At 38.8% G+C, this 24,184-nt stretch overlaps 2 protein-coding genes across 5 annotated transcripts in view; one reads left to right on the top strand and one right to left on the bottom strand.

The window, feature by feature from the left end:
• POPDC1 (popeye domain cAMP effector 1) overlaps nucleotides 1-670 on the top strand; it is a 34,357-nt gene extending 33,687 nt beyond the window's left edge. The window contains exon 10 of the transcript XR_013984456.1: nucleotides 381-670. The gene's annotated coding sequence lies outside the window, so the exon portion shown is untranslated. The remainder of the gene's footprint in view (nucleotides 1-380) is intronic.
• A 2,887-nt stretch (nucleotides 671-3,557) lies between these two features.
• Nucleotides 3,558-24,184, bottom strand: part of LIN28B (lin-28 homolog B) — a 100,829-nt gene continuing 80,202 nt past the window's right edge. For all 4 annotated transcript variants that reach the window (XM_080999990.1, XM_080999991.1, XM_080999993.1 and 1 more), the window contains one exon: nucleotides 3,558-11,087. In XM_080999990.1, coding sequence (XP_080856116.1) covers nucleotides 10,742-11,087 — 346 coding nt within the window. In that variant the 3' untranslated portion in view covers nucleotides 3,558-10,741. The remainder of the gene's footprint in view (nucleotides 11,088-24,184) is intronic.

The following is a 24,184-nucleotide window of genomic DNA, read 5'->3' as shown; positions in this document are numbered from 1 at the left end:
GTTGCTGAATTGTCATGCTACATTTTTGCTCTTACGAAGTTACTTTGTGTTATGAATGGTTTATGCTACACCCCTGCATTGAAGTCACAACTACTCTGTTAAGATAACAATAAATTTCTTTTATGGATGCCAGAACAATTAGATTGGCATAAACACAAGCATAAATTTGTCGTGTAGAGATAAGCGCATAGGAAAGCAGCTCCCATCCAGAACAGATCAATAACTGTGCCTTAGAATTGGGTGAGGATTCCAGAGAGTCACACATGCCCTGGATCAGAGTAGCCATTATAGCTGAAGATACATGAACTACCCCTTATTTGTAGTGTGACTGGGCATGTGGATAAACTGATTATTTCTCTGCCTCACCCCCATTATTTCAGATCTCCTTTTTAAAGCCATTTGCAGTGATGTGAAGAAGCCATTTATCAATTTGATTAGCCCTGCACATGAATGACTCTCCAGGTGGCAATATTCATCCCAGGGACTGCTTTATGTGGTTCCTCTGTGCACACAAGCAGCGGCACTGTAGACCTCTTTATGGCTTTTAAGCAGAGAACAAGCATTATTGCTTAACCAATGAGAATTGATAAGGCAAGAGGAAACCTGCTTATGAAATTCACCTCACTGGAAGAACTCTTTATTTTTTTTCTGCTGAAACAGATCATCTTTATTTCTTAGTATTTAAAAGACTTATCATTCTTATCTTCTTTTGCAACTACTGGAATTGCAATTTAGGAAACTCACCCTATTTTTAATAAATATGTTTTGTTTTGTTGTTGCTGGCATCTGTCGGTCTTCAGAGACAATGGAGTGCACCTCTGGAGGTGAAGTCAAACAGCTGTGTTTGCAGCAGTGAAGTGACATCCCCAGATCACAAGCCTGGGCAGTGTGTATGGAGGTCCTGGGCCGGCTAGACAATAAGACTCAGCCTCACTGATGTGGCCCAAAGGAAAGCAGATCTGTTAAGGATGAGAAAAATATTGTGGCATATTATCCTTGAAATTCACATTCAAATGACTGACAAAATCCAATGGTCTCTGAATTGGTTTGGTGATCTTTCCTCTTTTATTTTTTTGAGCCAATATGACTTCGATATATGAGAAGATATTAGAAGAGATTAGAACAGTCTCTTGATAACAAGGCCAGCATTTGAAAACTTCAGCATACGTCTGTCAGAAATAAATCCTGCCAGACTAACCTTTATCTCTCTTGTTTGGGTTACTAGCTTATTGGATTGTGGAAAAGCCACAGACAAAAATTATCACGATTTCAGCAAAGCATTGGCTAAAAGTCCCCCATGGTATTTTGGTTTGCAAATCTGTTAAGTGAGGGAAAATGATAGTAACATCAGGTAGATTCACAGCTGACTGGAACACAGTACTCAGGGTGCTCATCAAGGTTGTTCTCATCAACTGGAGGGAGATTTTCAGTGGGATGCCACAGATACTTTTCAATATTTTAATCAATGACTAAGATAGGGATGGCTCGCCTTCTTTAGGCCAAGGCTCACACTAACCCACTGTCAACTCTTTGGGGGCTATGTATCAAAGTGGGCATGAGCAAAATGTAAAAGTGGCCAAGGGCCGCTTCTTTTTTACAAAGTAATGTTTGGGATAGATCTTGTGTTGCAAAACATTTTGGGATCACAGAATCGCAGCACAGGACTTGGTCGGTAAGACAAAAAGTATTTTATGTAAAAACCAGACAATGGAGAGAATCTATCAAATTTGCAGAGAACACAAAACACAAATAGACAACTAACATTTCAGAAGAGAGTAATATACCCTATTTTTTGCTCTATAAGACTCACTTTTTCCCTCCTAAAAAGTAAGGGGAAATGTGTGTGCGTCTTATGGAGCGAATGCAGGCTGCGCAGCTACCCCAGAAGCCAGAACAGCAAGAGGGATTGCTGCTTTCACTGCGCAGCGATCCCTCTTGCTGTTCTGGCTTCTGAGATTCTTGTTTTCCTCCTCCAAAAACTAGGTGCGTCTTGTGGTCTGGTGCATCTTATAGAGTGAAAAATACGGTAATTCAAATTGACCTTGATAGACAGGAAAACTGGGCTGACAACAAGAATATATATTTTTTAGGAAAGACAATTGCAAAGTCTTGCACTTATGTGCACGTACATGTACACACACACACACAAATGCACAGTATAAGATAAGGGATACCCAGCTTGGCAGCAGTATATGTGGAAATGATATTGAGACTGCAGATAATCACAAGTCTAATCTGCAGGGTAATGCATGCAACTGCCCAAAAATGTTAATGCAGTTGTAGGCTACATTTCATACATTATTTGAAGTGTATACTCAATTTATGAAGCAATTATAATGTATGCATATGCTTAATAATAATAATAATGATGCCACCCATCTGACTGGGTTGCCCCAGTCACTCTGGGCAGCTCCCAACAAAAAGAGTAAAACATAATACGATACAATATTGCAATACAATATTGTGCTCACCTCTTCACCGTTGCGTCTTCTCCAAGCCTTTGGTAGCCACAGACACCCAAGCAGCTCCCAGCCTCACCGCTAGCCTTTCCTCCCCACTGCAACCTCTGGAATCCAGGAGAGGAAAAACTGGAACAAGACTTCTGGCACTTGTCTGGATCCTAAAGCACTGTGCTGGGCCCCACCCCTTGTTGGGGGTATGTGCAGAGTGCCCATTCAACACGCCTGCAGAATGTGCCAATGGAACAGAAAAACTCCAGACAGTTCTAGGTTAGCTCAGTCCCTTTACTGACAGTCTAGAGCAGTCCCACAGACTGTAGGTTACCTACAGCTGTAATATTGTGTCCTTCCACAGCAGCATACAGTCTCCTTGCATTGTTCCAACACAGACTCGGCTACGGGAAGGGGTCAAGTGCAAGCTTGCTTCAAACACAGGTGTAGTTATACTTGAGATTGTGCTGACTCACTCTCACATGCTTAACTAGGTGCAGGTGCAGGAAAAACACACCCAAAATGAACCAGCAGTGCCCATCTAACTTAACCCTTTCATGTCCCTTTCCCTCTGCATGCATAAGCCTTTGTCCATTAACAAGTGATCTGTTTTGGAATGGGACCTGGGAGGCAAGACAGCATTCAAATCCCCACTGAGCCATGAACTGGGGGACTTTAGGTCAGTCACTGCCCTTCAGCCTAACCTATCTCACAGGGTGGAGAGGCAGAACCATGTACACCACCTGGAGTTCCACAAAGGAAAAGATGGGACATAAATGTAATAATAAAGAAAATAAGAAGCCACAGTGGTTCATCCAAGCACTCATTTTTCCTTTTCTCTTAACATCCCTTGGTTACTATTTCCTTACCATTCTCAAAACCAAAGCATTCAAGTAGTATTTCTAAAGTGTTAACAATCTCAAACTTGGTTTGTCTTTCCTCTAGTTAACTGAGCATTAAGGAGGATGAATTCACATCAAGAAAATCTTCAGAAAACACAGGAAATTTAAGCTAATGCAAATGGTTTTTTTTAATAAAAAAAAGATAAACACGCTCTCTCTTTCCCATCCTTCATGCACGTCATAACAAAATTTCAGAAACCATTGGTAAATGCCAACGTTATATGTTTTATTTTTCATCATGTAATCTTTTTAAACCTCAGTCACAAATCGATGATTGATAGAAATAATAACAGTAGGCAATAGGCGTTAAACAAAAATATATAAAATACAGGATATGTAGAAAGGCAATCAGTGCTTCAGTCCAATGAGACAGAGACAGTAAACATGTGAAAAATGGCCTTTAAAAAATCAACAACTCCCTGTCTTTTCTTTTAAAAGACTCAAACGATTCAAGTGATTTTTTTTAAAAAAATTATACCTTGTAAACAAAATATGAATCAAAATGGACCATAAGGTAATCTATATACTACAGAGGATAGTTTTAAAAACACTAGATAAAAAGACAATATTCAAGACGCATAGATATCTGTGTTCACTTTGGTCTCTGGCTCTGGGTTTACCATTAGCAACATACAGATTCAAGCTACTCTGGTAATACTTGTGAAACCAGTTTGTTAGTTAAAAAGTAGTAAAATGCAAGAGGTAGTCAAAACCATCATCATGTTCTTCCTTAGTTAGTCTGCCCATTTTAGGTTAGCAACAATTGTAACAAGTGTCCAAATACTTTCTAATATGCAGTTTATTGTAGTGGCTGCATCCTCAAAATGAACGTCAGAAAAGCCTAGTTGGCAACTAGTTTTATTGGAGGGGCACCAAGTGGATTAGGGCACCCTCAAAATGTTGTTAGGCCCTGATGCTACTGAATCTGCTCCTCCGCACCCCAGGTTTGTGTCTGGGCTTGGCAGTTGGGGGGCGGCAGAGACAGATCCTACTACCTCCAGGTAACTGAATTTGGCCAAGGGATTGCAACTTGTTTCCCCCAACAAATACTGCTTAACAGAGCCACTGAACTACACACAGCTCCATGATCACAATAAAGAGTTTCCAGTGCCAACATCTTGTTACTAACCAGTCATGATGACAGAAGTAACACAACCAGGCTGTTCATATAAAACAGAAAAAAGACACATTTAACAAGTCTTCAAAAGCGAGCAAAGACAAAATAATGAAATCTCATTAAAGACATCTAGTAAAATTAAATTCAGTGCATCCGCACACACTTACACCTTTTCCCAAATTACTTTTATAACCATAACGCATGGGGAAGAAAAACACACACACATATATTTTTATGATAAACATTTCTTAGAGATAAATTAATTTAAATTAGCTTTAAAACTTAATGAGATCTTCCCATGTTCTTTATCATTTTTCTTACAAAGAAGGTCACAAGGTCTATAAACACTTTCATAGGTCTCCATCCACAAAACTACATACTAGAAGTAACTTTGGGATAGCACTAGCACAAATGAAAGAAAGTTTTAAAAAATTGAGTAGCCTTTATTTGGCAAAATATCACATTTTTAGAGCCAATTTTAGTGCCCAAAGAGCACCTAAGTAATCATCCTGTTGTCTTTTCCCTTCCAGAATGGTCTTCCCAAGAGATGCTATGCAAGTGTGCACATAGTATTTGGGGTCAATTCAGTGGCACAACCCCTGCAGACTTCAATATTGTGTCTAGAGAGGCTCTCCGGGTCTATCTATCCCTTTATCGAAGATCAATTATGATATGTTTGTGGAGGGGAGGAGGGGCTCCATTCCTGGGGTCAGGGGAGACGTGTGCTGGTTGGGAGCCCCACTTCGTCTAATTTGACAAGCTTGTTGCTTGAAACATTGGCCCAGGGGTGCTGTTCAAACTTCATGCTGTTTAACGAAGTGGAATTTCAACAGAAGCTCAGGATAGCATCCAGAATGAGAGTACAATAGATTCCTTAACATGATACTCAAATGGAAAACTGACCATTTGAATTTTGCTGCTAGTGTGTACACACAAATATTTCAGGATGTTGACACCAATCTTAAGATCCTTATTTTGGCTTGATTCAGATGCAACAGTCATGGTCCAAGAACAAGCCTTGCCCCTTCCCACCAGGAGACCAGCTTCAAAGAAGGTATTAGCCCTGTTTGTCAGTGCATTTGGGAAGAATGCTCAAGCACATGAGAGGGAGAGCAGGTCATTATCTGCTGGCCATGCTCCTCTGCTGCCATCCAGAGAGGTGAGGTTTGAAGAAGGAAGTGCACTCTATATATGCAAGCTTCCCTTCAGGATTTAAAATCCAGATTGCACAGGGTTCTCAGTCAAAAGGGGAACCAACAGATGTAGAACCTACATATGGAAGCTACATATGTACACAGAACCAGTGCTTATATTCCTCATAAATTTTAGGGATGCTCTCATTTTCCTACTCATATTGAAATACTGTCCCTTAATGAGGTCACAAAATGCTTAGGGGTATGCGTACCCCAGAAAATAAGGACTGCATAGAACCTACACAGGGTTGGCAGTGGCTACAACCAATGTTAGAAATTAGCCAGGGGCCAGGCATGTTTTGCGACTGGTGTGGGTCCAATTGTGACCACGTGGAGATCTCTGGATGCCAGGCTGGCAGCTGGGGAAAGCAAACTATCACTTAGAGAAGGATCTAGATTTTTTTCCTTGAAGCTTGATTTTGTTTTATTCTGGATTGTTTTATTTGATGTTTTAATGTTTTGTAAACCACTTTGAGATATTGGTCTAGATATTAAATTAATAATAATAACAATAATGATAATAAACTCCATTACAAAAACAGGGGGAAAGGCACCTAGACATTCCATTGTGGTGACTGTAACATAGGTTTAAGGTGCCAATTGGTGATTAGATTATATATCTGAGTTTCCAACACTGGCTACAACAGGAGCTGTGGCTACAGTCTTGCTCTTCCACTCTATGCAACCATAACTGCATGAAACAGAATGTTTGAATTGGGCTAATATGGTTTCTTAAACCAGTCTCTTAGTTAAAGCACTGCTTATAAACAAAGATCTGATCCTGGTTTGATCTTTAAACCAGTTTCCTGGTTCAACAAATCATGGTATCTTCTTCAAAGCTGAGCATAAAAGTGGAAGAGGGAAGGGAGAGTACAGGGACAAGGCTCATTCTCAAGTCTGACAAAACATGGCCTATTTATCTGAAATTGTTATGTTTAAAGCTGGTTATTCAGATCTGGACCAGGTGCTTACTTGGGCTTGCCCATAGTCAAAATACTAAAAGCCAGGAGTGCATATTTTCAAGAGTTGCTTCAAAGCAACTAGAATTTTTGGTGTGGCACAGCTGGGTGGCAAATTACTTCACCAACTGAAGTGGGGTATGAGTGGAAATGTAATATTCCTTACATTTAGGAGTACGCCCAAGTGGTGTGTGTGTGTGTGTGTGTGTGTGTGTGTGTGTGTGCTGCTTATATTTATTTAAAGCATATAATTTGAGTAATTGTTGGCCCAAACCAACAACAACATGTTTGTAATTTAATTGTAATCCAGGGATATTCAATTAATTGCCACATGCTGTTTCTTCCCCAGAAAATTAGTTACCTTCACGTGTGGCATTTGTGTGTGAAACAACACTGCCTTTGAGGCAGAAAAGCAAATCTAAACTTTAAAGAGACTCGCACATCATTTCCAATGGACACATCATGTTTAAATTACATATATATTTGCCCTAACATTTTGCAGTGAAAGCTGTATTAATTGCAGAATAATTTCAGAAACAACAACTGGTATGTACCATCAACAGCCACTTTTAAGTCCTAAACAGCATAAAGGTGTTGCTTCTGTGGCAAGTATGAGGTAGTTGTTTGCTTGTAAACAGAATAAATTTACTATCCCCTATGCAAACAATGTGGCTTGGAATTTCAGAAATGGTGAGGAGGTGCTCTGCTCACAATTCTGAAAGTCAGCTGCACTTGTGAATGTCAAGTCACAAATGTTCACTTAAAAACAGGAATACCACTGTACTTCTGTTTTAACGGGAAAGCATAATGCAAAAGGTTGATATTTTGAGTTATCAGAAACTCCTTAAATGTAAACAGAGGTAGCTACTATCATCAGCACATAACATGTATATATTATAAAAGGTCTCTTTTTGGTTTGTTTTGAGCAAGCAAGTAAAAGCAAGTGATCTGTAAAACAAAAATAAAAGAAGATTAACATGGCATTTTCCCTGAGCAAGGTCCTTTGTCCTGAGAAGGCTATTTTGTAATAATGACCATCCTCCGATATATAAAAATAAAATGTAAACTTTTTAACAATAAGATAGGTTTGATAGGCTCTCAGCAATTCAGTCTGTGGCTGCTAGGATTTATTCATTTCATAATAATTTCTGGTCTGGAATTTTAAAGTATGTAACCAGAGGAATGGCCAGTTTTCAAATCCACCATTTCCATCTTACTATATGTAATGGTCAAGGAACTTTGGTTTACATTTTCAAAGTGACCTAAGTTTAGCATTGTTGCTGTTTAACCCAGTTATCATACCTGCTAAAAGGTTATGCAATGCCACTTTGATTTGTCTACATAACTTAAATAAGTTTACAATCCTTACATAAGGCAAGGAAGTACTCCTCTATACATATAATCACATTCAGTATCGTCAAAAAAACAAACAAAAAACTTTTCATCGTAGCACACCAATAACTTCAGTATAAACCATTGAGATTTCCGCCCCCCCCCCCAAACACTGTCATGGAATTCAAGCAAAGGGACATAGGTTTTGTGCCTGTTACTGAGGTCGCTGAAACATATACATTTTCTGCGGTGAGGTGGGGGGTGGGGAGAGAGGTGGCGGCAGCAGCAGCAGGAGGAATAATTCAGGGTTTGGATCCTCCAGCAAGCAACAAATGTCTTCTCTGTGTAACTCCGATGCAGCGAATGGAGTTACATCAGACTTGACTGGAGGCCTATCAAAACAAGTCATATTGCTGTCAGTGAAACAACAGATAAAATGGTGCTTGGAAGATTGTAGTCAAAGCATTTCACAGTGCAATCCTACACAGGTCTAATCACAAGGAAGTCCCACTGAGTTTGCATGGGCTTACTCTCAGGTAGGTGAGCAATGGGTTGAGGGGAAATGACCCGGCAAGATTTTCACGGGAATTATTTTACACACAACCAAGGTTTCATTGGATTGTTCCTACAGCAGCTGCCACTGTCTAGGAGGCAAATAATTTAAAAAGAAAACCAACATGCTTGCATCTTTCAGAATGGCAAAAAATGCAGCAAAGACCTCAAAGAAAATGCTGGTAATGCACATGGGAGCTTTATGCATAATGATGTGTGACAATGTAGTAATGTGGCTTTCTAGAAACCAAACTCCAGCTAGCTACAAGCATTGGCTACAGGTCCAAGGTCATTAACTGTGAGTAGCCTTAATGAATATTCCAGAGCCTATATGTCTATTAATATTAACACAGGGGATTGGTTGCAAAGTATTTAAAAAGAACACTAGGATAAAGTTCAATAGGATAAAGAAATATTCTAATGATCAACAGTTGAGTAGAAGAAACCAATCTATGGTGGACACAGAATTATTTTGGGGTTAATTATCAATGGGCAATCCATTGATTGGCTTTCTAATCTCACTATAAATTGGAGTTTTCAACATCAAATTGGTTTGGCAGCTCCTTAAAAAACTGTTTATAATCTAGTGTGCAGGAAGATTACAATTTTATTATTATTAAATTTTGAATTTTTAAAAAGGCTGCATTGCTACGCCCAATTTCCATGGGAGTAGGCCCCACTGAACTCAATGCAACTTACTTCTAAATAAACCTGCTTCAAAATTCCCATTGCACTGTAAATATTAAAGCTTGACATTTGAAAAGTGGTCTGAGTCCAGTCTCTCAAAATAGAATCAAGACGCAAAAAGGAAATCTTACCTGTGTTCACTTTTCAAAAGATGTAAAAATCTATTCACTTATATAGCATGTAATCAGTAAAAACGGAGTCAGAAGAAAATGCTAATTGCTACTGCTGCCTTCATAACGCCTCAAGATTTGCACAAAATAAAGATTCAAGGTGGTATCTCAATACAACTCTAAACAATCATATCAATGTATACATTCTGCCTCAAAGTCACCTCACCTGCATTTAAACCATATTAATTTAATACAATATTTGAGATACCAGCACAGAAAACTACACATTCATAGTCTTTGGGGGAGGGGAAAGAGAGGGGAATACCTTTATTCTTTAAACATTTGTAGCAATTCTGAGGGTTATTTAAACCAAGACATTACCCTTCCAAGGTGAGAAGTTTATAAAAAGCAATGCTATCCTGGATAATGGGAGCAAGAAATTATTATTTTTCAAAAGCCTTACCCTGAACCCTACAGGGATGTCTTAATATCTTCAGTACCATGGCAATGGCAATTTTAAGTAGCAAAAATTCTTTGGACTTCCATGAAATAACAGTTGTGATCTCTTCCCCACCCTTTCCTTTTCTTCCATAATAGCAATGATACATTAAAGAAAAAATCCAGGAATGCCTATTCAAAAATTACTCAGACTATTGCTTTCCAATGGGTATCCAAGGAAACAGAGTGTTGCATGTATACATTCAAGACATGCACAGAGTCAGAGATGGTTTATGAGGACAGAAATGAACTGCAGGTTGCCTGCTTCTGCCACCCCCACCTCCCCCTCTGGCAAGGCTGCAATTCTAATGTTTGATTAACTGCAGGTTCAGCTGTATGTCCTGTGGTTTAAACTTGTACTATTTATAATCTTTTGTTCTGCCTGTAAGCGGCTTTGAATGGGCATTCGCCCATAAATGCAGTCGAAAAACATTTTAAATTACAAATAAAAATAAACAAATGGCGGTTAATCTTAACTATGGTTTACTGAAATTAGCAGCTCATAACCCTCAATCTGAATTTGTTTCATTTCAAACAAGCCAGTTAAGATTAACCCCAGTTTGTCAGTGTGGACAAAACATCAAGCTGCAAATAATCAAGAAGAAAACCAGAAGCTTCCCAGCTCCTTGCAGCTGTGCTGGACAGGGAGAGAGGTAGCAGGGAATTGTGTGAAGTGTGTGATCCTAAGGCTTGCTGCAGCTTATCCTCATCACAGTAAGTCATGGTTTCTTGTGGCATCTGAAGCAGCTGAATAATATAGAGGAAACTCAGTTCAAATGAAGTTTGCTTGGAGTGACTGGTCTAGTTGTTTTCAGAATGGCCACAGTTTTCTCAGCAGTAGTGAAAAGTTGAAGTTGGTTGCATGATATGTGGAATTATTCTCCTTGTGCTTGAATGAGGTAGACGTCCCAAGAGGGTAAAGGAGATGAAAGACAAAAGCTCTAAGTCTTTTTCCTTTTTTGAACAGAAGGCCCCTTCCGGCTCTGTTCTTCGGGCGATGGAGATAATTTACTCGATGCTCCAGCTTCTTGCGGTGACCTGCCTGAGCGTTCTAAGACATCTGCTCTTCCCTCCTGAGAATAGGATGGAGATGTGTAGCCATAAGCCCCTGAGGGCTGGGGATCTGCTTCGTATCTTCCCTGATAACTAGTGGGCTGCTGCAGAACAGTTTTATGTGGGCAGTTCGCCACCATGTGCATGATACTCTGACAGTAATGGCACTTCTTTGGCTGTGGAGGTAGTATACATTCCTTAGCGTGATGATCGAGGCCACCACAATTGTAGCATCTGCAAAAGATAAATATTTTCTTAAACTATAAGAGGCTTAACAGGTGCATTTTTTTTGCTCTATGCATCAAAAAATGGGGGAGGGGGATGCTTTATCTGCAATTGTTTAGGTGACCCAAGATGTTTAAGAGTTATTTTAAAAAGGAAATGATTTCTTCATTATTCAAAGGTGTCCTCAAATGAAAAAAAGGATTTATGGGTCATTGTACATGCTTGTGCAATTTGGGAGTAGAATGAGAACGACCAGCGCAGGACCTGCGCTTCATGCCACCAAAGAGATTTCGACAACGCTCATACATCTGTGGCTTGTTCTAATTACTCATAATCTGGTAAGAAGTGTGCCACTTTCCTGCTCCTTTTCAATACAAACAAAAGTGACCTGCACAGCTAGGCAGATATCCATTACAGTTGCAGGTGAACAGCCAGACACTTACGTATCCAGAGACTGTTGAGTGTGTTTGAGGCTGACATGTGTGAGCATACATTTGGTGCATGTTTGCTTGTACAGTGGTGCCTCGCAAGACAAAATTAATCCGTTCCGCGAGTCTCTTCGTCTAGCGGTTTTTTCGTCTTGCGAAGCAACCCTATTAGCGGCTTAGCGGATTAGCGCTATTAGCGGTTTAGCGGCTATTAAAGGCTTAGCGGCTTAGCTGCTAAAAGGCTATTAGCGGCTTAGCGGCTTAGAAAAAGGGGGGGGAGCGGAAAAAAATCTCAAGACTCGCAAGACATTTTCATCTTGCGAAGCAAGCCCATAGGGAAATTTGTCCTGCGAAGCAGCTCAGAAAACGGAAAACCCTTTCGTTTAGCGGGTTTTCGGTCTTGCGAGGCATTCGTCTTGCGAGGCACCACTGTATATCTACACAAGAATGTATGAATAGCCGTACTGGATCAAACCAAAGTCCCATCTATTCCAGCATCCTTTCCTCACAGTGGCCTATGCGAAGACTGAAAGCAGGACATAAACACAAAAGGACCACCTCCAGTTGTGTTCTCCAGCAACTGGTATTCAAAGACATTCCATCTCCAGAGCAATGTCTGTCATTGAGATTTGCCAATTCTCTTAGTGTTTGCCTTAGTCCACCAGAAACAAGGCAATGACACAATGAATTAAATGAAGAACTGGCAGTAACTAACTCTGTACGAAGTCCCAATTCAAACACACTGTCAAGAAAACCACCTCACGGTCTACAAATAATATAAAATTCAGAATATACAATGAATCATGGAATGGATGGTGCTCAGCAAAGAACTGTAGGCATATTAGAAAAATGAACTGATCAATGAAGTTTATCTTTCCTACATGTTATTTTACAGACCAATATGGGTAGGGGAAGAAGTGTAGAAGATTCAAGCAAAATTTTAACTGAGCTACGCAGGGAAAGACAACAGAGGAAAAAGGGAGGGAACAGCAAAGATAAGATGCAGCAGAGGGGGAGGGAAAGGAGAGGGAAAGATAACAAGGGTTCATGGGAGCAAATGATACTACAAGTATTGAGTCTTTTAATTGTTTATTTCTTTACACTATCTGTATGCATCATCAGGAAGGAGAAGCTTAATGTACCAGCAGGAATGCTGGAATGGTTCCACTGGTGTGTTTGCACTGCACTGACCTGCCCGCTGTTTCACCTCTCCCCCTCCCCCTCTCCATTCTGGTATTCAGCAGCAACCCAAGTGCCTGGAGGTCAGATGAGCACTGCTGCCTCCCTGTGCTGCCATCTGTATGCCACCCAACAACCTCATACTCTTGATAGCTTCCAACAGTGAAACATTTAAACAGCACAAAAGTCAGCAATTGTCAAAAGCAGCAAAGATTTCAGCAGCAGCAAATTAAAACAGTATCACCTAAAGCACACAGATGATATAAAATTCAATGGGTTAAAAGTATCTTGTGGACTGCCCTGAGACCTGTGGGTATAAGGGAGGCGTATAAATTTAATTAATTAATAATAGATGTATCCAAAAAGCATGAGGATATAAAAAGGTCTTCGCTTGGTGTGGGGGGGAAATAAAGTTTCTAGAGAGCCTGCCTAGGGAGGGTGATAAGCCAGGTAGGTGACACCACAGAAAAGCCTCTTTTTCCTGTGATCGGTTGTTACACTTCACTTGGCTGGGGCACCCAGAGGAGAGCTTCCTAATATAAAGGGATAGGTACATGTGGGAGAAGACTATCCTTCCAGTTCCCTGGTCACAATCCATTAGGACTTTTAAGGTCAAAATTGGAACTATGAATTGAGCTTGGAAATGGGCAAAGGACTAGTACAGATGATAAACCACTAGCATATGTTTAGATCATCTGGTCCCCAATGATAAAATTGCTATAATATTACTGTTCTGGACCACTTGAAATTTATGGGCAACCCAATGTATACAGCAGTTCCAAACAGGAACAAACAGGTTAACAGAAGTTACTGCCACTGAGGAATCGCCATAGTTGGCAATTGGACAATCAGTTATTAAAAGGTGCTTTGAGTCACTAAGATGATTTGTGCCTCTAATGGCAATGCAGGATCAATTAGCATCTATTAGTACCAATGAGCATTTCCAAACTATGTACCTGATCCTGTTCTCAAAGTGTCAGTGGGCACAGGAAATTTCTGTAACTTTCCTTAGGCTATTTTATCTTATGATCCAAGCAAGCCCATGTCTTTAACAAAGCATCCAAAATACTGCAAGAATTTTGAAACAAACTATACCAAAGGAAATTTGCACAGACAGCACTAAGTTATAGGATAACAATAATGCCAGTATAAACTCTCACACAAACGTATTAAACAATGTTATACATTGTATTGCATTATACATTCAAATAACTTTGAGTGTGAATAGGCCTCCACTGAACAAGAGAAAGTGCACCAGGGGGTCAGAAATAAAAGAAACAACGGAAAATTTTGGCAATGAGTTACTGAGATAAAGATACTTTATGTGTTTAATCTTTTTGAATGTTTAAACATATTCCACTAGAGGGCAGCAAGAATCTAAACAATTGCCTCTCTCTTGCAGTTTTAAAATCATTATAGTATTGGCACAAGTCAGAGGGTTCGGATTAATTTTATCTATTCATATGCTTGTTCAGTGATTTAAAATATGCCTAGGCCACTCTGCTAAAGAGCAAGTGGTGGAAATATCACACCAAAGCTTTCCAAACATCGGTTGGAGCACATATACAGTAATTGTTCCCAGCACCTTACAGTGAAGGCATCGTTTGCTGCCTGTGTTGCATCTGCTGCTAGCAGTCCAGCGGAGTTCTTCAGAGTGGTTTGGAGGTTACTGGCCCCTGAGGGAGTAAAGTTTTTGGAAGCATTCTAGGGTAAAATTTCTGGGCGCTGTGATACCATAGCTAGTGCAAAACCACATGAGATGTCAACCCACCTTTAACCAAATTTTATGGGAACAATCTCTTGGTAGCTCGGTCGGCAGAGCATGAGACTCTTAATCGCAGGGCCCCATGTTGGACAAAAGGTTCCTGCATTGCACGGGGTTGGACTAGATGACCCTTGTGGTCCCTTCCAACTCTACAATTCTATGATTCTATGACAAGCTGCTTGTGCCTATGCATGTGACCACATGCCTGCATGATCCCTGTTCCTTATGGTTAATATAAACTATCAAGCAGAGCATGACTAGATGAGTCCAAAGTGTTAATTTATCATTATTCGATGGGGTGGTGCCTTCTGCTTTGAGTCCACTAGTATGTGATAGTTGGGTTTTCACTGGTTATTAATATGTATTTTCTTGTGAAGGTAACTGAGAGCACTGGAGCAGCTGCAATCCTTCCTAGTTGAAACTGATTATCTAGACTCATTTCAGTGGCTTGAATTGCCTTTGTTGCCATGGGTGCAGCCAAGGTGGCCAGGGGGGCAGCTCCCCCCCCCCAAATCAAGTAAATCAATAAAAAATACTTAACAGAGGTTCTGCCTCCCCAACACAAAGTCTGCCCCCCTAACATAACCCCTGGCTATGCCCATGTTTGTTGCCTTTGTCTTTCCTTCATTGGGAGAGGGACAAGGGGAGTGAGACCTTGCTTCTATTTAATCTCTCCATGTTCTGATACCATTGACCGTGGTATCCTCTTGAACTAGCTCTACAGGATGGGCGTCCAGGGCACTGTTTTTATATTGATTCCAGTCTTACATGGTGAATCTGTTCCAGAGAACAGCACTGAGGAAAGGATCTTTGGCTCCCTGGCATCTGTGTTATGGGGTTGCGTCAGGACACTATTTTGTCTCCGATGCTATTTAATTTCTATATGAAGCCGCTGATCAAGTGTCACTTGTATGTGGATGATATGCCACTCTCTTTCTCTGTAAGCACCACCCCACTGTGTAATGATAAATTCATCCTAGTTCCGCAGCAATAAAACTGCTAGGATATTTGCAAAGGTAAGCATGCTCTGGCATGGTTTCAAACTGGATGGGGGATTGTATGTTGAGGGGGATGGGCTGGATGACTCTGCTTAGCTTTGGAAATGTGCTATCAGTTTTACTGCTGTGCCACCTGCTTAACAACACTACTCCTCTGACAGGGTTCGGACTACAAGCCAGGCTTTTAGTGTTACAGCTCCAGCCCCCTGGAATCAGTTACCAGCTGAAATTAGACAGACAATTAACATCCTGATGTTTAGACAGATACTGAAAATATTTGTTTATAGTCTTTCCCTGAACTGTGAAACACTTAATAGGTTTATAAAATAAACTGAAAAGATAAAAGGACAAGAAGTGCAACCGTCCCACCCATTTTGATTAGCATAGTGGTGTTCTAGTAGCATCATGTGATTGACAAGTGGGTTGATCCACCCACCTGCCAAAGTTGGCCCATGGGATGGGGCCAAGCCAAAAAAGTTCCCCTCCCCTGGGCTATAACATGGTTAGGAGCCCTCTTTAAATTGGATTTAGTAGCTGTCCCCTACTGAACATGCCGAGTCCTACTGATGCATTAAGAAAACCAGAACTGAAGATTAGCTTGTCTACCTTCTCTGATAGATGTTTCCCTTCAATTTCAGTATATTTGTTAAGCTTCCTTCATCTTTTAATGAACATATGCAGAGAGATTACATTTCTGCTCAGAGTCCAGCGAAGGAACCCAAGATCTCCCTGCAATTAGAAGAAGTTTTGGAGTTGTTTCTCAAGGCTTGCTTTTTGTACTGACCACAATGCCCCACTGGGGACCTTAGCAGCTGGCGGGGGGCATTTCCTTTCCACAGAAGGAACAAACCTTACCATAACACTTAGACAACTGTTGCAATCTTCATATGATGCAGAGTTCCATGGTCCACTTTGTCAGGAGGGACCATTGCTAACTTCATACAGTTTTATACAATCTTGAGGGAAACTGAATTTGTAAAGGGAGGAATGGACAACTAGTCCAATCCAATTAAACTTTTTATTGCACTAGCCATAGGCCATGGAATCATTCAGAAGGAGAACAACAACAAACAACAACAATAACCATAAAAATCATTGGGCACCACACATACAATAAAACCACATACAATAAAACCACGGCTACCAAAATTATTTGTTGCAGTAAATAGAATAGAGTAGCAGAAGATTCTCAGGTAAGATGTGGACAACTACAGTGGTACCTCGGGTTAAATACTTAATTAAAGCCTGATCTATTTCAGCTGCTCAAATTAAACCAATGCCACTGTTATCAGTAACAGTAGTCCTTATTTTAAATGGGGATTTATACCAGATATTTTGGAAGGACTACTCTGAATAACCTTTTTTTTTTTTTTTTAGGAATCATGCAACACAAATATATGCTTGTACACATGTGTGGGTGGGGGGAGAGATTGAGCCTGGGGCAGATGAGAGATGGAGAATCAAAATACTGACACTTTCCACATGGCAAGTAGCACTCTCTACATGACAAGTGGGGCATTAACTATCCGTTATGCTGTCTGTTGGTCTTTGTTATGTAACAGAACAAGGACTTTGGTGATGTGGTGAGCCACCCACTACCCTCCCTCCCCTTTTCAGACTTCCAAAGGTTTTTGGGAACATATGGATGCTTGGCTCACTGTGTAGTAGGAGACCATGTACCTTCTATGCAGCCCCACGACTCAGTGTAGTAAGGAATTTTAGGATCAGAGTTGCATCTCCAAACAGGAGGGAATTTAGTCAGTTGCCATATTGTAGTAGGCTCCCTGGTGGCTATAATACTTTCTGAAAGCCTTGTCGATAAAACTGTCCTCAATCCTGCTCTCCAAACCACCAAGATTTCACAATGCACAACAAACTTGAAGTGATGCTGTGGAACAACATCTTATAGACTAGTGTGAATCAAATTGCATATTTGTCTGCCTAGAAGCTCATGAGCTAAGGCAATAAATCTACTTTATATGACATAGCAGAAAATATTTGATGTGATACAGGAACTGGATTTGGCAGACCATGGTCCTTTTGCTTAATAAAATAAAGTAAAATAAAACCACATTCACCTGTGCATATTCAGAGTAATCCATATTCTGTGTTACTGCTTCCCAACTAACATTTGCTCAAGATCTTTGTTTTCCAAATACTAGAAACCAAATAAATAACTGCTCTTTGAGTTTGGAGTGGAACCCAAAATAGGCAAAATTCATTTCTAGACTATACCATTTTTAATTTGCTCATATGTTATATCTTTATTCCATGCAGCATTAATATCCAAGTAAATATATTTGCTAGATTTTCCTCAGTAATTTCATTTGTTTGTCTAAATAAGGATTCATGCCTGCCCTCCCTGCTTTCTCAACTAAACATTCTGCTATTACTTTGGCTTCTGTGTCTATTTGGTTACAGCGAGACAGCTTAAAACCATCCCCTTCACCACAGCAAACAGACCCATTTCTTAAGGGTTGTTAAAGAAGGAAATATAAATGTCTAGGTTGAAATGTACGAGGAAAGAATTAGTTCAGTCAATATCACTACCCTCATTTTTCTTCCTGTGCTAGAGAAGATCGGACTCAAAGTATTACCTTTACTAGGGAAGGAAATTCATTCTGAAAAATCTATAAACTCCAGTTAAATGACAAAATAAAGTTAACATTTTTATGGGAACACATATTTAGGTCAGCTGCTTTTGTTAGGTTCATATACACCCAGAAGCACAGTACAGCCCCCACTCTTTTCTTTGAGAGTTCTAAAGTAGGCTAAAGTGTTTCAGCAGCAGAAAAGAGGTAGGCAGCAGCCATGGACAAATCAATTTAATCAGTCACTATGGTATGTACTGCCGTTATCCAATTCACTGAACCATTTCACCTTCCCAATTGGCCAGCTGTCAGAGCTCTTGATTCTACTCAAGGGGGCCTCATCAACCTTTGCAGATCACATGGGTTTACCCTTGACAGATAAATAAAAATAAAGAAAGTTTGAGGTGTAGGGGTTTATTTATCATTTGCAAATAAATGCAGCTTGAATTTTAGCCTTTCCACTTCCCTTCTAAATAAAACACTGTGTAATTAAGATTCAGTACTTCTTGTTTGTCACTTAGCAAACAGACTTTGTGGTTGAAAGACTGCATTGTGTCGCACATTCACTGATTTAAACACGTTAGGATTTATTTTCCTATCAGTTCACAGCCATTTCCTGAAATATCTCTATTCTCTAGGAATTTAACCAAAATGAAAATGGGTAACCACTTTGAATGCAGAAATGACACATCATAGCATCACCTGTGAATTAATAAAATTGGGCATAAAGGTTCAAAACAACTGAACTCTTTTTAGACAGTGTTCCTTAACTATATACACTGCAGCTTCAGAAACTTACTCTGTTATTACACAAAAAATACTCAGTTTAACTTTTCTTGTGGTATATACAAGATTATACTGAGTATTTTATGCACCATAATGGGACTGACAATGTGTAGAAACATCAGAGTAAACCCTGCTCTTAAAAATAGCAATTTAATGGTTTATGTAGCAGAGAAACTCAAAGTCATTTGACTTGTATTTCACACTAAATGTTTCTAAAATAAAAAAGGGGGAAATTATTTCTCTTATTGTTTCACTGGGGGGAAAAACTCCAGCTAAAAGATGCAGCCCTTTCCCCCAAAAACATTCAGAAGATAAAGTATACAAAGAGATGGCAGATATCTTAAAAAGCATTTAAAAACTGGTTCATCAGACCTAAAGCCATGACCCTAATTCAAGGTTGCCTTTCATATCCAAAGAAAATATTGCAGAAAATGAACAGAACCACTCATATATTTACACTGTTGCTGATTTGCCCCAGATCTCTAAATATATCCCTTCAAAATGTACCTATTAGTGTATACAAACAAGTGAAAACTAGTTTGTTTTCTTTGATACAAAAATTAACATGTTGGCTGATTCTGAACGCTACAATGAGGCATCTTCATTATTTGTATAAATAATTGCAAGTAAATGTAAAAGATATCCATATTTCAAAGTGGAGAGGAACAGGTTGTATTTTCTTTCTTTCTTTCTTTCTTTTATTATTATTTTATTATTTAGTTATTATTTTCGATTATAACAAAAAAAGAAAACATTTCACAAGTCATTCAACAGTAATTCTAACATTTTGAACCACGACTTCCCTCCCCCTCTTTCTGAGGTTCCTTAAAATTGTTTTCATCTTTCACTGCATAAGAACAGGTTGAATTTTCTGTCCTCAGTACATGACAGTGAGCTACTGAATCCAAACATTTAAGGAATTCTTACACACAACAATAAAAAAGTTCTCAATAATTTTCATATCACAGAACTCATCATATCTCCAGTTCCTAGAGATAATAGAATTGATACACATTTTGAAACTATTTTAAAACCATTTCGAAACTTGTCAACCACTGGACCAAAGAAGTTGCTTGTCTATCAACTTAAGTCAGGTAAGAAAAACGAATTCATTCATGAAATGTGATTAAGTTTTATGCTGTTGAGCTGGGAAGATACTTCTATTTCCTACCCTGAGGTGCTGGCAATTCGGCAGTGGACAATTTAAGAGAAAGCAAAGTCAATATAAATTATTACAAAAAAGCTGAACTTGAAGCTGAAAGTGGATTGCACATAGCTAACATTTGTTTCCAGCATAAAGATGACATTTATTTTGTCTTTTACATCACCTCTGGCCTATATTTTCCAGTGCAAAGGGACTTGTAAATAGTTGGCTTTAATTACTGCTCAGCTGATTTAAGCAACAAGGAAAGCAAGCACTATAGTCTTTTTCAAGCTGATCTATAATACGATTTGGACCATTAATCCAATATACATGGCAAACAGTCTTATCATTTGTGTGGTTTTACAATACTATTTGTTGCCAGATTTATTTATTTTTGCCAGAATTATCCACTAGTGACAGTCTGCATACAGCTTTGAATTACTCACTTAATAGTGTTCTCCAACATAAACTCTTTTCTCCTCTTTAAATGCTAGCAGATCACAAAATGGAATCTGGGGGAACTGATCTGTAAAAAGTTTCTGCTGTTAAGAGTTTTAAAAGCTTTGTCAAAATGTGTATAAGGAGTACAAATTAGATGTTCAGAAAATGTGTCATGTGTTCTAAAAAGCTGGGGGAAATTAAGAAGTTGAATAAATTAAAAACTAAAAAGAAAGTTACTATCCTATGGATACTTATTCAGGAGTAACTAATGGAAATCAATGCATATCCGGCAGCACATCTTATAAAAATAAAGATATGTGTGAAGCCACCAACTCCACAATGTCATCTGAAGAAAATTTAGTGTTTGAGAAAGCAAAACACAGGAACATTTATATAATTATCCTCTTCTGGTTCCAGACATACGTTACTAAAGATGGAATGACAAAATAGATTATAATATTAAAAACAACAACAACAACAACAACAACAGCCATTAGTGTGTTCAGTGTTGCTTAGAAGTAAAAATTTAGTTAAGCCAATTTCATAAATAACAGTATATCTCTGTCGAATGAATTCAGTTAGCACCAAAACAGCTTTGTTCTTCATTTTTTTAAAGGAGATGCTACTGTGCAAGTATCGCTAATATGACATTTGATAATATTAAGATGATTACAGCTTAGTTAATGGGGTTCTCAATAATAATAAAAAAACCCTGGAAAATAACACCCACACACTATGATCTTTTAAATCAGGAAATCTGACATGCAATTTCCTGGACCTGCACCTTAACACATTATACAAAAACAAAACTCTTGTTATAATGAGAAGGCAAGTTTTTCCTTTAAAGAAATTGATCGTTTTAATTGCTTATATTAGGAAATAACTTTTAGTATTATGGCCCATGCCTCTTAATCTAAAAGACACAAAGTACACGTAACAGAGCCTTAAAAAATTGTTCTGCATGTTTTAATTGTAAATCCCATTTGCATTTAGAGCAAGTGCAATGGGGATTAATATTATTAGTTCAAACACTACAAAAACTGACAAGGAAAATTGTCTGAAAGCCAGTTTTACAACAAGCAGAAAACAGACAAATGCTGCTACTTAAGCACAAATACTTTTTGTCGGTTCCCCCCACCCCCAAGTAAACAAAACAAGTTTTATGTGAACAATTGAGAAGCCTCAGAAGAGACACGCATGATGGAACCTTACAATGAGATGGGGGAAGGGGGAAGAAAAGAGAGGAATTCATGTTGGCTCCAGATTCTGTATGACATTCTGTTTGGCTTCTTTATCTTCCTCCTTTTCCATAAAGACATTTAGAATACGATAAAGGAAAGTGTTGTTGTTGTTGCTGTTGTTTAAAAAAGCCCTTTAAGAAAGTGTAATGCATTTCACAAGAAGCAATTGTATAAAATACTGCCTTCACCTGTATTTAAAAAGAACACAGGGATTTTGAAAAATAGAAATTCAAGAGACATGAAGCTTGTTCACAGTTAATCAGGATTATTCCCATGTTTTCTTAAACAGAAAACTGAATTGTTTTAACCATTATAATAGTTGAATATATAATTGATGCAACAAATAAAAGAACTGAAGTGAACACTAATCATCTCTGTTTTATTGATTTACCTCTAGGCAAAAACACTTGAGTGAAGAATGTTCAGATATCTTAGCATCTTAATTTGTTGTTAACATGCAGATTACCTCTGCTAAAGTTTGTCATAAATTTCTATATTGCTTTGGTTGTCAACTGCACATGACAAGTTCAAATAAAATCTTGCATTGTCTACAAGCCTTTTGCCTTTCATTCACAAGGTACATGGAAGTTTCTGTATGTGGAATTGCAAACTAGAGGCTTTCAATGACCCCCCCCCCTTCAAAGTAAATATAAGGGACTTCATTTCATACATATTTCCTCAGACATTTCCACCATGCACACATCTTATAATCCTTCTTTGCATTTTAATAATATTGGATGACATTAAATCATATCATAATAGTGCCAAATTCCATTTTAATTAAAATTATGCATGTGCTAAGTGTTTTTTTGATAATAGCCATTCAGTGGAACACATGCATTGGCTGAAGATATAGCCATCTTTATGTTCTTCTGGGAAATGGCTTCTTGGTGATATACTCATGGTGTCTACATGGAAACATGCTGGTAAATAAAGTTTTAAACATATGCAAAGAAGAAGAGAGATTCAGCACCTGAGTCAATGATTGAATTTTTGAAGCATCTGTATGGCAGTTGGGAAGAAATACAATTGCAGGAAGAAAAAGCAAGTGAAAGAAGATGGCTTCTCTACTATTAAAAGAGTTGGGGCAAAAAATAAAAATCTGCATGTTTTAGTATTACTTTTCTGTCACTATGCAGAAACAACTACTATGTTAGAAGAAATTGTTACAATAGCAGCATGAAATGTCTGTTTTCTAGTTTTAAAAGTTTTTTACATTAAGGTTTTTAAAAAAATAGTAAGCAGTATTCTTACACGCTTTCTATTACCACTAAATTCCAAAGCAGTTTACAGAGAAAAATATATTATAATCATTTCAATAAAGAAATGAAGACAGTTCTCTCTATATTAAATAATGAGAGATAGGCCCTTACAAAGACAGAATAAAGAACCTATTTTATTTGCTGATAAACAGTTTGTGAATAACACTCAATGATATTTTGTCATCTTCTGTAATCTTTTATGAGAAAGGAGGCACACACGTGAAAAAAGTTTGTTTTCCCGGTGAGAATTTGAAAAATAAGCATTATACATGTAAAGATGTGATAACCCTATGAAATAGGTGATGGAAAATAATAACTCTAGTATTTTATAGTAAAAGGGGGATAGCTTTTAGGGCAACACATTTTATAAAGATTTGTTTCCTAATATAGATATGTTAATTCATATAAATTATTATTATGTATTTTTGTGTTGGAGTAATGTGAGAAAGAGCAACAAGCCTGACTTAGCGCATCTGATCACCCAGATTTATTTTGAACCTTTGGGAACTCCCTCCCTTTTCGTGTGAATTGGTACGGCTCTCTTGTTTTCTGGTATTCAGAAAACAGCACTTGGCACCACAGAATTGTAGCACTGGAAGGGACCACAAGGATCATCTAGTCCAACCCCCTACAATGCAGGAATCTTTTACCGAACGTGGGGCTTGAATCCATGAAGAGTCTCATGCTCTAGCAACTGAGCTTTACCAGCACTTCCCATTTGCCAACACTTCCAGGGGCTCAAAGAACTGCACATGCATTCTTTAGTTTTAATGCTTGTATACAACCATGCAAATTTGTATAATCAGTTATTACCGTATTTTTTGCTCTATAAGACTCACTTTTTCCCTCCTAAAAAGTAAGGGGAAATGTGTGTGCGTCTTATGGAGCGAATTCAGGCTGCGCAGCTATCCCAGAAGCCAGAACAGCAAGAGGGATTGCTGCTTTCACTGCGCAGCGATCCCTCTTGCTGTTCTGGCTTCTGAGATTCAGAATATTTTTTTTCTTGTTTTCCTCCTCCAAAAACTAGGTGCGTCTTGTGGTCTGGTGCGTCTTATAGAGCGAAAAATACGGTACTTTTCCCCACATTGCAGATGGGAAAGTCAGAGAGGGTGGCTTGCCATCCAGTGATCCTGTTCCTGTAACAACACTAAGCCAAGCCAGGACTTGGCATGAATGAATGTGTAGGTTCCTGGACAGAAAACTGTTACTCCTCCATCAGTCCAGCTACTGTGAGCCAGGGCTACCTAGCCAGTTCATGGCAGAGGTGAGAT

Source organism: Podarcis pityusensis (genome assembly GCF_964106645.2).
Source record: "Podarcis pityusensis genome assembly, chromosome: 3".
Lineage (NCBI taxonomy): Eukaryota > Metazoa > Chordata > Lepidosauria > Squamata > Lacertidae > Podarcis > Podarcis pityusensis.
Note: the sequence above shows the minus strand (reverse complement) of the source record. Positions and strands in the feature narration are given on the sequence as shown.